The following is a 13,614-nucleotide window of genomic DNA, read 5'->3' on the forward strand; positions in this document are numbered from 1 at the left end:
GGGTGAGAAATAGCTGCCATATAGGGCTCAACTTATCAGGACTTCATTTTTAATTAAATTTACTTTAATTTAGTCCACTTTAACAGAATCAAATTGTGGTCATCTTGTCTGCAAAGTCCAAAAGATATAGCTTAAATTGTTGGAGGATAATGAAGATAGTTAAAAATTGTATATATAAAGAACGGCATATCTAAACAATTGAAAGCAGTTAATTTTGCCTGTTTTTGAAATGTTGGTAAATTCTGCAAGATGTCTATGTTTAATGGTAGAATTACAGGAGGGAAAAAAAAACCACAGATCTGTTGTGCAGTTGTGTTTTCTTTTTTTCTCCAGCAGAAATTTTGGCTGCCAGATTTCTTAATTGGTAGCTTGTTACTTTTTGTTTAATTCTCTGGGGATGTCATTAGTTATGTATAGTGAGCATTTTTCATCTCTCTGAAAATATGTTCTGGTATTAGGAAAAACTGAGCCACTGCTCATAATATGGAGACATTCTAGTGCAAATATAAGAGTTGTTTATTTGGACTTCATATCACTTAGCTGTCAGGATAATTATAGAGAACATTTAAAGTATATACTTGTAGAGATGTTTTGAATACTTTTAAATGATTTTATTTAAAAATTTTGGTAACTGTAAACACACATTTATAATTTCTTTCAGCACAAGTGCTTTTTGTTAGTAAATGGACTTTCTGTCATTTGGAAATTTTTATACTTTGTTCATCACTAACAGTGTGGTATTATTTTGACTCCAGCTGATAAGGCTTTTCGAGACATGAAGGTGCTCAAGATGAGTCAGTCCATCATTGTATCTGGAGAATCAGGAGCTGGCAAAACAGAAAATACAAAATTTGTTCTAAGGTGAGGAATATTTAGCTGACCTAAAATGTTTTGAACAAGTTATTTTTAGTTGTGGTAAAAAAAAATATACAACATAAAATTTACCATTTTAACTATTTCTAAGTGTACAGTTCAGCAGTGCTAAGTATATTCACATTGTTGCTCAGCCAATCTCCAGAACTTTTCATCTTGCAAAACTAAAATCCTATGCCCTTTAAACAACTCTGCGTTCCCCCCTGAGCGACCCAAATGCCAGGCAACTACTGTTCTTACTCCCTGCCTTTTTGATTGTGACTACTCTGGACACCTCATGTAGGTGAAATGTACAACTTTTTGTTTTCCTGTGACTGGTTTTCCCCCAGTAGCACGATGTCCTCAAAGTTCATCCATGTTGAGGCATGTGTTAGCATTTTCCTCATTTTTAAGAAGTAATATTCTGTCATGTTGATATATCACATCTTGTTTATCCATTCACTCATCAGCGGGCACTGGAGTTGCTTCCATCTCTTGACTCTTGTGAATAGGGTTGCCTTGAACATGATATGAACAAACAGTTAACAAAGATCTCCTTGAGATCTGACCAGATTAACCTTGTGTATTTTGCATGCTTTATGACACAGTTTGAAATGGTGGGCTCTGTTTCTGTTGCAAAAACAGGCCCCTTATGTGGAAGCTAAGCTGGAAATTTTTGAAATCTAGCTCTGATATGTTATTCTCAGGAGGATCCTAGAGGAGACCAGTGCTGGTTAGGCAAAGGGAAATCTCCAACCATTCCTTCAAAATCCAACCATTACATTCTGTTTTCAATATTCCTGCTATTAGAGTGGTCAGAATAATTTTTTAGCTTAAGTGTATGATGACTGACCTTCTTGTTTCTACCTCCCCATAACCTTCCTCCCAGCGTCAAAGATAAATATTTCTATGTGTAATGTATATCATATTTCAGACACAATAGTTGGTTAAGATCAGAATGTTCCCAAAAAGTTCTAAAAAAATAATGCTGATGTCAAAGACTTTAAATACAAATCTGTAATATTTAAATGAGTCATTCCAGTACATGATTCAGGTTTCAGTGTTAGATGTGGTAAATAATATTAAAATTAGAAATATAGGCTGCCAGTTCCAGATGGCAGTATAGAAGGACATACACTCATCTCCTCCTGCAAGGGCACCAAACTTGCAACTAGCTGTTGAAAAACCATCGACAGGCAGAAGGACACTGGAACCCACCAGAAGAGTTACCCTATGTCCAAAGACAAAGAAGAAGCCACAGTGAGATGGTGGGAGGAGCATAATCGCAAGAAAATAAAATCCCGTTCCTGCCAGGTGGGTGACCCACAGACTGGAGAAAAATACCGAAGAAGTTCTCCCACTGTTGTGAAAGTTCTCAACCCCATGTCAGGCTACCCAGGCTGGGGACCTGACAAAGAGACTGGACCTCCCCAGGGAATCTGACCTTGAAGGCCAGTGGGATTTGATTTTAGGACTTCCATGGGACTGTGGCAGACAGAGACTTCAGTCTTTGAGGGCACAAAGTCTTGCGTGCACCAAGACCCAGAGGAAAGGAGCAGTGACCCCAGGGGAGATTGAACCAAAACTACCTGCTAGTGTTGGAGGGTCTCCTGTGGAGGTGTCAGTCGGCAGGGGCTCATCACAGAATCAGGAGCATTGACAGCCGCAGTCCTGGAAGGTCCCCCATAGCATAAGCCCTCTTAGAGGTTACCATTAACCCTGCTCTAAAGTCCATAGACCTCAGGGCTGGGTCTCCTTAGGCTGTCAGGGAGGGAGTGTAACTCCATCCATCAGCAGATAATTGGATTAAAGCTTTACTGAGTAAAGAGAAGGCGCTCAGTCATGTCTGACTCTTTGCGACCCCATGGATAGTAGGCTACCAGGCTCTGCCGTCCATGGGATTTTCCAGGCAAGAATACTGGAGTGGGCTACCATTTCCTTCTCCAGGGGATTGTCCCAACCCAGGGATCGAACCTGGGTCTCCTGCATTGCAGGCAGACGCTTTACCGTCTGAGCTACCAGGGAAGTAGTTTACTGAGTAAGGCCCTGCCCATCAGAGCAAGACCCAGCTTGTCCCCTCACCATTCCCTCCAATCAGGAGGCTTACACAAGCCTCTTAGCTTCCTCCATCAGAGGGAGACAGAAGAAGCAAGAAGAACCACAGTCACACAGCAGCTAAAACAAAGATCACATTACAGGATGAAAAAGCAGAAAGTTGTGTTCTGGATGAAGGGACAGGATAAAACCCCAGAAAAACAACTAAATGAAGTGGAGATAGGCAACCTTCCAGAAAAAGAATTTGGAAAAATGATAGTGAAGATGATCCAGGATCTTGGGAAAACAGTGGAGAAGATGCAAGAAATGGTTACCAAAGACCTAGAAGAACAAACAAACAGATAAATAATACACTGGAAGGAGTCAGTAGCAGAATAGCTGAGGCCGAAGAATGGATAAATGACCTGGAAGACAGCGTGACGGAAGTCACTGCCAGAAAACAGAAGATAGGAAAAAGAATGAAAAGAAGTAAAGAGAGCGTAAGAGACCTCTGGGGCAACCTCAAAGACAACAACATTCACATTATAGGGGTCCCGGAAGGAGAAGACAGAAAGGACTTGAGAAAATATTTGAAGACATGATAGCTGAAAATTTCCCCAACATGGGAAAGGAAATAGTCAACCAAGTCGAGGAACCCAAAGAGATTCCCAGGTAGGATACACACATAGTAATCAAACTGACACAAGTTAAAGACAAAATATTAAAAGCACCAAGGGAAAAATAACAAATAGCGTACAAGGGAACTCCCATCAGGCTGTCAGGTGATTTCTCAACAGAAACTCTACAAACCAGAAAGGAATGGCATGATACATTTAACGTGATGAAGGGAAGATCCTACAACCAAGAATACTCTACCCAGCAAGACTCTCCTTCAGATTTGATGGAGAAATCAAAAGCTTTCCAGAGAAGCAAAAGTTAAGAGAATTCAGCACCACCAAACGAGCTTTACCACAAAGCTAAAGGAACTTCTCTAGGCAGGAAACAAGCAAGGAAAAGACCTAGAGAAAATAAACCACAAACACTTAAAGAAACGGTAATAGGATCATAGGTACTGATAATTACCTTAAATGTAAATAGATTAAATACACCACCCAAAGACATAGACTGGCTGGGCAGATGAAAACATGTGCATGTATACACTTCCACTTACAGCATCATTCTGCTTGACTCCCCCAAATTGTATACAGTTATTTTATAATGTTAGGTTAATCATGTTCCCATTATGACTTGCAGTTATAATTCTTTTTTATTTTTTGTCTGGCTATTGATTGTGAAAACTGATAAACATCTTTTACTATTGTGATTATGCCACTATTACTCACTCAGTACTATTTGTATTATGATTGGTCAACAGAAAAATAATAGAACTCTATGTCACCAGAACTATGATTTAATAGAAAAACCTGTAATCACTTTTTAAAATCCAATACATAGCAGAATTATCTTGGTATTTTTTGAAAAATACAAATGCCTAGATATCACCTGTTTTTTCTCCAGAGCCCCAGATATGTTTCTAATAAGCAGCCATGTTTAAAAACAACTGTATTATATGATGATATATTATTTTTATCTAGTTTGTTTCACTTTTTCCATTTCATATTCAGTGCTCCCATTTCATTTAGTTTATGTTTTCCAGTTTTTCCACCTCTTCTTGTTTTTCTTTTGATGTTCTTTCTCAAGTCTTTAGCAAGTGTAGTAAAAAAGCTTTTATATAAATATGTATATATAAATAATATATATATTTCAGAAAACTTATGAATTTTTGCCTAAAAAATTTATGACAGTTTGATCCCTTGTTTGACAATATGACTAGAATGCTAGATTTCTAATTAAAAAACAGATATGCAACAAGCAACAAAGGTTGACTTTATAGCAAAGGGAACTCTAGTCAATATCTTGTAATAACCTATAATGGAAAATAATTTCAAAAATAATATGTGTATATGTATAACTGAATCACCTTGCTATGCACTGGAATCATTGTAAATCAACTGTACTTCAATAAAATATATAAAGAAAAAAATTGTTTTAAGCAGTATAGTACATGCAATATCACTGTCATCTAACTTTTTTTTTTAAATCCTGTATTTTAAACAGATATCTGACTGAATCCTATGGAACTGGTCAAGATATTGATGATAGAATTGTTGAAGGTGATAGAACTTTTTAAATTCTTATTTTTTATTGTTATGTACTAAAATTAACTAAGAAGAACCCTCTAAGTGGTCTGGAATGTTCTCACAGAGATCCAGAAGACTCCAATCTCTTACAAATCTTTGCTCTGTTTTTATCTCGTCATTTTTTTAATGTCGTTTTTCCCTGACCCCATGTGCACACTAAGAGGGCGAAGATTTTATAGACTCAGAATCCCTGGAATAGCACCTGATACACGGCATGTGCACCATCTTTTATGGAGCTGTGAATGAGTGAAAGGAATACATGAAGGCTTCTGGCCTCCTGTGTGTTTTGTTGACCTTGTTTTAGTAAAGGAGAAAAGGAGAGGGTTGCTTGGAATTGAGGTGCTGGGGGAAATCATTTTAACAAAAGAGTACACTTGGAAGGCAAGAGTCTGTATATTGATTTCCTTAAGCAGTCAGTGTCTGTACACCCCTTCCCACACCCTGTTTGGACACTGCTGGTCCAGGCAAGTCTGCAGGAGCCTCCGGCAGCACGGGATCCTCTCTGGTCTCCCCTCCTGTAATCTGTTCTCTGTGTGGAAGCTGGAATGATCTGTTCTGCTCTAAGCTCTTTATTGGCTTCATATGTCTCTCAGGGTTAAACCTACCTTGCTCTTGGTGGCCAGGTACCTGCCTCTTCTGGTCTGATTGAGTCATTTTTCCTGTGAATCCTCATGCTTTAGTCACATTGGTCTTCTTGTAGTTCTTTGAGGTGTTTCAGGCCTCCTTGACACGTCCCTCACCACTTCCTCACTTTTTCCTACCAGACATTTAATGATGATGATGGTATTGACATGTGTGGGATGCATTAGGTGTTATCTGATTTGCTTAAAATGGGTTACCTAACTTACATCTTCACAGAATACGAGGTAGGTAATGTTTTATCCCTGCTCCACAGGTGAGAAACTAAGGTAAAAAGAGTCTGAGTGACTTTCTGAAGAGTAAATAGCTCATCACTTGTGGAGAAGGGACATAAAGACAGACATCTTAATTGCATAGTCTACTAAGTGCTCTTTTTAATACTCCTGACATTAAAAAAAAAAATTTCAGTTGAACAAAGATTTGTCAGGAGCCTTCATGCATTTTGCTAGATCATGGCAGGCAAAAGTTACATATACTTTTCCACAATTATGTAAAATATCCATGTACATGAATATAAATTCTACTCTAATAAACATTTTAAAGTTTACATCAATAAGATTTTTCATATTTCTTGACATAAATAATTTTCTAATTTTATGTACAGTTCTCACTGAGGTATGGTGACACACGAAAGTATAATCACAGTAAAGTGCCTTGAGTGAGAGAATTGTCATTTAAAATTGAATGAGTAAATAAAAGCAAGTTAGGGATTAATTTAATGAAATACTAATTAATATTCTCACTTGATGTTGTGAGGCGCAGATTCACTTGTGAATTGGATATAAGCCTAGTTTCTGTCATGAGAACACTCTGTGTGCTGTGTAACAGGCTGTAGTTGAGGACCAATGGAAAGGGTTATTGCACATTTTTCTCCAGCCCCTTATGGAGGATAGTGTATGTTAACTGGCAGGACCCTAGACATCTTGAGGTGACGTGTACATGCTAACATTTCTTTCAGTTTTAGTACTTTCTTACTTATTTTAGCCAGTGAAGCAACCTGGGAGTGATCTTTAAATGGATTTGGAGACTAGTTAAGCTTTCTACTGTGGACAGACAAAGAGAAATGGACTTTAGACTATTTTATAAGAAATATTCGAGCAATAAACAAATGAAGCAGTTTATGAGATTGTTGAAGGAGTGTGTGAGTAAGGGTGACACTAATCTGGTATAATTATAGTTGAGACTACAGTGAGTACAAGAGTGGACTCTAGTAACTGTTTCAGTAATGTAGAGTGTGTGTGTGTGTGTGTGTGTGTGTGTGAGAGAGAGAGAGAGGCATTATAAAATGAAGATAATTAAAATTTGGTTCATTGGGATTTCAAAAATTTTCCTTCTGAGCACCTTTTGTAGGCAATTCTATAAACTGAATTTGTTAGGTTTTGTTGGATGTGCATGTAAAAATGTTAAATCTGGAGGTTATATTAATATATATATTTAAAAGTAGGTTAACTAATAACATTTTGCCTGTATTTTATCATAGGTTTGCTGTTTTCTGCTTGTGTAGGGCTGATGTGGAAACTATAAAAATATTTAGAGAGTAATTTTTAAAGTTGAGTTATAAATTTTGTAATCTAATGACTTTTGAAAATTTCATCTTTGCCATAATACTTACATTTTCTTTTGATAAATTTTAAATAAATTTTTCATCTCTTGTACTTTAATAGGGCCTGACATAAGGGGAGTCAAGAAATATTTGTGGGATTTGATATTACAAGTGAATTCATTCATGTTAGTTTTTTGAGAATATTTTTCTAGTTATATGTATTTATTAATAAATGGAAACAGTATGTATATTGCTTTGTAATTTTCCTTCATGTTAATTTTTATGGCATATTTTCATTTCTTTTTTAATAGCTAATCCACTCTTAGAAGCTTTTGGAAATGCAAAGACTGTTCGCAACAATAATAGTAGTCGATTTGGGAAATTTGTAGAAATACATTTCAATGAAAAGGTAAGTGAGAGTGAGTTTTGGGTTAATATATTTGGGAAGTGTTTTTAGAAAAAGCAGAAGGTCTTGATAGAATTGGTAGTGTACTTGAACTCATGGAAAATATATTAAAATTTTTCTCTTACTATTAGATATTTGGGAGAATATATATGTTCACTGTGATCTCTGTAAATTCTAAAGCTTGTGTTTATTAACAGTTATCTGTTTTTCCCCTTTATTTGATAAATATTGCAACCTCTTTGATAGACAAATGGTTATTAGGAAAGATAGTTTAACATTGGTAGGTTATACTTTAAGACTTCAGATGCAAAACCGTAATTTCTCTCTGTTTTGTTTTCTAGAGTTCAGTTGTTGGAGGATTTGTTTCACATTATCTTCTAGAGAAATCTAGGATCTGTGTTCAAGGCAAAGAGGAAAGGAATTATCATATCTTTTATAGGTTGTGTGCTGGTGCTTCTGAAGATATTAGGGAAAGACTTCATTTGAGCTCTCCAGATAATTTTCGGGTAGGTTGGATGAAAAGAAATTTCATACAGTTTTTGCAAATTGAATTGTCTTTTATTCTAAAACTTATTTCAGTGGATTTTGATGTCTAGTTGCATATAACTTACCTTAAGTTCAGTATATTGGGATAGAATGACTTCTGTAATAAGTGGATCTGTATGGAGGTTTATTGCTCAGTTTATAACACTATATGAGAAGATACATAATGGAATAGGTAGAAGGAAAGATGCTAAACCAATTATAGCAATTGGTTATCAATTTATCTTCAGTAAGTAGTTTATAATAGTTCTGTAATGCTAGCTTTACAGTTACCTTTGACTTACTTACAAAAAAAAAGTTTGACCACTGAATTAATATTAATAAAAGATCCCTACTTGCCTTCCTTAATTCATTTCAACAAATACTTATTGCTTACCCTTTGGGTACCAGGATTGTGGCATAGTTAAAAAGATAAATGATACCCAGTTCCTGCTTCTGAGCAATTTAGAAACTGGTGGAAAACATGCACACACTTTTGACTGATATGTTGGATGAGTAAGAGAGATGCATAGGAAGCTGATCATTTTGGAAAAAACCTTACTGGAACAACTGATGCTTGATCAGAATCCTGAGGGATTTTCATGTATTAACTAGAGGAGGAAACATGCAAAGGGTATTCCTGGTAGATGCAAAAAGATAAAGAAAAGCAGGAAATAGCTTGAAGTGAAGGACAGGAAGGATAGGAGTTGAAGCTAGAGAGTTTGGTCTTTTTTCTGTAGTTAGTAAAGAGTGGTTGAAGGGTGTTAAGTAGAAAGTTGGATATCAGGTCTTAACTTCAGGTTTAATATGGAAGATAGCTATAAGCGGGAGGTGGGGTGAGGTGGTGGAGGAGGGGATGGATAGAAACTGCAACTGTGGGTAAGTGAGTTGGGAACCTGTAGGTGACATAGCAGTAACTCAATGCCTGAATTTGGTTTAGCGATGGCAGGGTTACTGAGGATGGGATATGTGAAACAGGAGGTAAAATTGACATGACTTGGAGACTGAATTAGGTAAGGAGAAGGAGGAGTCTGAAATTATTTTCCAGGATTTGATTAGGATAACTGAGTGGCTATAAATACCATGTTGGGGCCAGATGGAAGATTGGTGGTGTGTAGGATGCGTCCAGTTTTGGAGTCTGTTCAGAAGACTGTTGGGTGGGATAAGATCGGGTCAGAGCTGCGGGGACAGGTTTGTGAGATGTCAGTGCGCTGATGACAGTTAGAACTGTGAGAGTGAGAAGATGAGATTGTGCAGAGACTGCATGATGTAGAACAGCATGTGCCAGGATCCAGCCTCTAGAGGTAAAGAGGACGGGTAGACGAGCTGTCTAAGAAAGGAAGCCCAAGTGGAGCTGGGAGAGAAGCACGAGGAAGTCAGGAAAGCCAAGGATCACAAGTCAGTGTTCAGTTTCAGGAAGAGGCCACTGGGAGTGGTTAGTGTAATTTACAAGTTCTCGGCTGGAAAACGGCGTCTCTATCTGGGACGTGAGAATCGTGGGGTGCAAGTCGAAAGTGCAGACGGTGTAAAGTTCTCCAGGTGATTCTCATCGTCCTTTTTGGCCAGTGGTCCTCTGCTTGAGAATCATGACACACATTTATATTTATTTATTGTTCTGTGTGTGTGTGTGCAACCTGGCTTCTCTTTATTACTTCAGTCAATTTCTTTTAATGTATATTTGGACATCTAAAAACTCTGTTGTTTTAAAATGCTTTATAACTGCATCTATGTAGGTAGTTCTGCAATGTTTAACCTTCTCCGGTGGTGGTGGTGGTGGGTGGTGATGTAGTCACCAAGTCATGTCCGACTCTTGTGACCCCACGGACTCTAGCCTTCCTGGCTTCTCTGACCATCGGATTCTCCAGGCAAAAATACTAGAGTGGGTTGCCATTTCCTTCTCCAGGGCATCTTCCGACCCAGGAATTGAACCAAGGTCTCCTGCATTGCAGGCAGATTCTTTACAGACTGAGCTATGAGGGAAGCTTTTAACCTTCTCTAGAACTCACCAAATTAGTTGGAATTGGGTTAGTTGCCCACAGTATCTTCATGACAGTAGAAGATGTGTTTCTCTAGAGTGAGTTTTAGAAAAGGACTATAAATTAATATGACTCACATGGAATTTAATAATGTTGATGTGGCTTTGCCAACACTGAGTTAAGGATAAAGTGACATGCCTGTTGTCTTAACATAGTGTTTCTTTCTACTTGGGGGCTTGGGAACGTAGTTCCTGTGTCTCAGAATGCAGTCTTTCCTGGCACAAGGACAGCCATCCTAAGAGGGCAGCCTCTGAAATGCTTTATCGGGTCGGAGTTTCCTGTCCCTGTGCAGTGAGCTAGGGGCATGATTTCCTCTTACAAGGGAGTCCTTTTGGTGGTAAGAGGAAAACTAGAGGAACAGCCTTAGCTTTTACCTAAAAACATGTGCCGTCTTGGACATGCCTCTCTGGCAGGCGGACGTGCACCTCTGTATTCCTTCCGCCAAATTATTCCGCCTTAGAGGGACTTCGAGTCTTGGCCACTTCATCAGGTTTTTCTCTCGTTTAGTTTAGGCCTCCAGTTACAACTCGGGGATAAAGTTGTAAAGACAGAGGAGAAACTGCAGCAGGGTGAACACTCCCCCCCGCCCCCAGATTTTTTTGTCACTGCTGTATACAAATTAGTGACTCTATCCAAATTAGTATATAAAGAATTGTAGAGTTACATCTGTTCAAAACCATACATATTAACTACACATGTATTTTAGAAAATAAAAGGTTAAAAATGCCTGCATTATTCAAAATTTTGAAATATTTTTGCACATGTTCTATGGAAGCATTCATTATAGTCATGCAAGGATCTTTGAATATAAATAAGGCTTGGATAGAATGAGAATGGGTGACTAGAATAGTTACAGCTTTTTAGTTACAGAAAAGTTAGAAGAAACAAATATTGTCCTTAGGTTTTACTATTAAGTCCATCTGTCCAGAAACCTAGTATTTGATAAAAACAGTTGCAGTAGGTGGATTAAACTCTTGCTAGCAAAGAAAACATTTGTTTTGGGTCCATATAGTTAAGCTACTATTATCCTGCTAAATAAAAGGGCTCTGTTTTGAAAGTCAGTTGAAAATGCTTACCAGTATTATCCCTTTTATTTTATTCTTTCCCTCAAGATTTTAGTCTGCAAAGAAAAATTCATTGGATATTATTTTCTGGTTTTAACTGTATTTTAATATTTCACTATAATGGGGGGAGATAATGCATTGATTATCTTCAGTATTAATTTATCCCTAAGTCATTCAACTTACTGTAATTTTTTTCTTGATGTCTGTATAATCTTGGAATTCATTGTCATGGGAGAGTAGAATCCTAGTGACCTGATTTAAGAAAAGCTGAGATGTTTAAAAAATTTTCTCATTCTGTGCCCTGTGCACTTCCTTGCTGAACAACCCCCACCTATTAAATGTGGGTAGTAGATTCTGCTGAAGACCAGTATATTATTTTCTTTTCAGTTGCTTCCCTTGTTCTGTGTTTTCAAAGCACTTAATCTTAAAAAACTTCTGGGCAGGGAAGTAAATCATTGAGATAAAAGCTGAAATTGTTATTTGAATACCTGTGAAGGTTCATAAAGCAAATGTAATTTATGTACAGTTAGTGTTAACTCTCAGTCACTATGAAAGGCATGTTTTGAAGGACTGATTGTAAAAACCAGAAATTAAGAAACTTAAGGATATTATTTGTTAATTATTCAGAATTTAAAATATTACTCAAATATTACTCAGACTTTTTGCATATTTAGGTCATATCTTGTAAAGATTTAAAATTGCTCCCTTTTAAAAGTAGGAAAGCTTTATGGTACTGTTTTTTTTCTGTTAATCATTTAATTCAACTTTCAGATTCAGAGTTTCACCATCCCTGGTTTGATTAATAGAAGTAAAGTGTTTATGATATACAGAAGTATTGATTTTAATTGAGAGATTGAATGATGCTCAGGTTATGTTTAGAAATGGTTAGCACTGTTGGATAGATTGCGTTTTCCTTTGTGTTATTTTCCTGTGGATCATATTGTTAATTCCATTTTAAATTTCTTTGTCACAGTATTTAAACCGAGGCTGCACTAGATACTTTGCTAACAAAGAAACTGACAAACAGATTTTACAGAACCGAAAAACTCCTGAGGTAAAGTAGACTTTTAAAACAGATTATAATCTTTAATGCAAAAAAATTGTGCTGGAAGGTACATTCTGTTTTTATTTTGAAACCCAAGTAAGATTTCTTGCTTTAAGCCTATGCGTAAAAGACCTACATAGTCATTCACACCTCTCTCGCCATGAAACGCTTTATTCCTCTTTTGCTATCTCTAGAAGCTGCAGGTTCTGAGTCTTCTTGGTGGGACCTCAATGTACTTTTTTCCCTGTTATTTTCCGAACATGAGGGTATCAAATTGCCTAAAAATCATCCTTTGCTAACAGTTTTGAAACTTACTCTCATATTAACCATTAGGATTAAACATAAAATATGTTCTTTATAATTTATTATCTGTGTCAGAGCTGAAAGAAGCTTTGATGTCCACAAAGAGTGAGCATCGTTGTGAACTAGATCTTATGTATTATTGTGATATTTCTCTTTAAAGCAGCATGTTTCTGTAATTTATTATGAAAAGTTTAGTTTTATGTGTACCTTTTACTAAATTATTGTATTTCTAGGATTAATTAGATATAATTATACCATTAAGTATTACTTTAAAAGAATAAAATCCTTAATCGAAAAACCTACAACCTTTATAAATTTTAAGATACAGTATGTAAGTGGTAAGTGGTATGAAGGTGCAGCTACTCAGGCAGCTTGAATTATGAGATGCTAAGTCAGTCTTTATTAATTTTCTAAAGAGTTGTATTGAGTGTGTAATTGAACAGAATTTTATTATATTCAGTTTTTAATGTCTCTGCATTTGAGTTAGATGCATTTGAGTGAGTTAGATGTTTTTGACTACTTTCAAGATAGTGAGAATTATATCTTTAGTATATTCATAGAAAAGAATAGAAAACAAAAATCCCCATTATTTTGAATTCTAAACAGATGAGTCTGCAGTTAATGTTTGTTTAAATTGGTATTTTATTATTTTACACACAGATGTCTGGATTATAAATTGTAAACATCCATGGTAGAGACTTTAAGAAATGACGTTATTTATTACAGTATTCTCTTTTGTTATGATAATCTATATTTTTACAAGGTACCATTGAAATACAGAAATTGTATTACATTAAGATAATTAGGACATTCCCTGGTGGGATATTGCTGCCATCCCAAAGGGAAAAAACACAGATACATATATATTTAATCTTTTGACGTGGGAAAGACTGAGTGGAGAGGAAAGAAGACCGTTATTTTACTTTCCAAAGAACATTGCACTCTTGGTAGTCTCCTAAGAAGAAAACG

General features: G+C 36.5%; 1 protein-coding gene and 1 non-coding gene across 2 annotated transcripts in view; one reads left to right on the top strand and one right to left on the bottom strand.

Annotated features, from left to right (window-relative positions):
- MYO6 (myosin VI) overlaps window positions 1-13,614 on the top strand; it is a 98,384-nt gene that overhangs the window by 14,559 nt on the left and 70,211 nt on the right. Inside the window, exons 5-9 of the mRNA XM_052645655.1 lie at window positions 756-861; window positions 5,005-5,060; window positions 7,581-7,678; window positions 8,017-8,181; window positions 12,271-12,351. Coding sequence (XP_052501615.1) covers window positions 756-861; window positions 5,005-5,060; window positions 7,581-7,678; window positions 8,017-8,181; window positions 12,271-12,351 — 506 coding nt within the window. The remainder of the gene's footprint in view (window positions 1-755; window positions 862-5,004; window positions 5,061-7,580; window positions 7,679-8,016; window positions 8,182-12,270; window positions 12,352-13,614) is intronic.
- Window positions 2,806-2,877, bottom strand: TRNAC-GCA (transfer RNA cysteine (anticodon GCA)). Its single transcript has one exon. It is a non-coding gene; the product is annotated as a tRNA-Cys (tRNA).

Source organism: Budorcas taxicolor, chromosome 9 (genome assembly GCF_023091745.1).
Source record: "Budorcas taxicolor isolate Tak-1 chromosome 9, Takin1.1, whole genome shotgun sequence".
Classification (NCBI taxonomy): Eukaryota; Metazoa; Chordata; class Mammalia; order Artiodactyla; family Bovidae; genus Budorcas; species Budorcas taxicolor.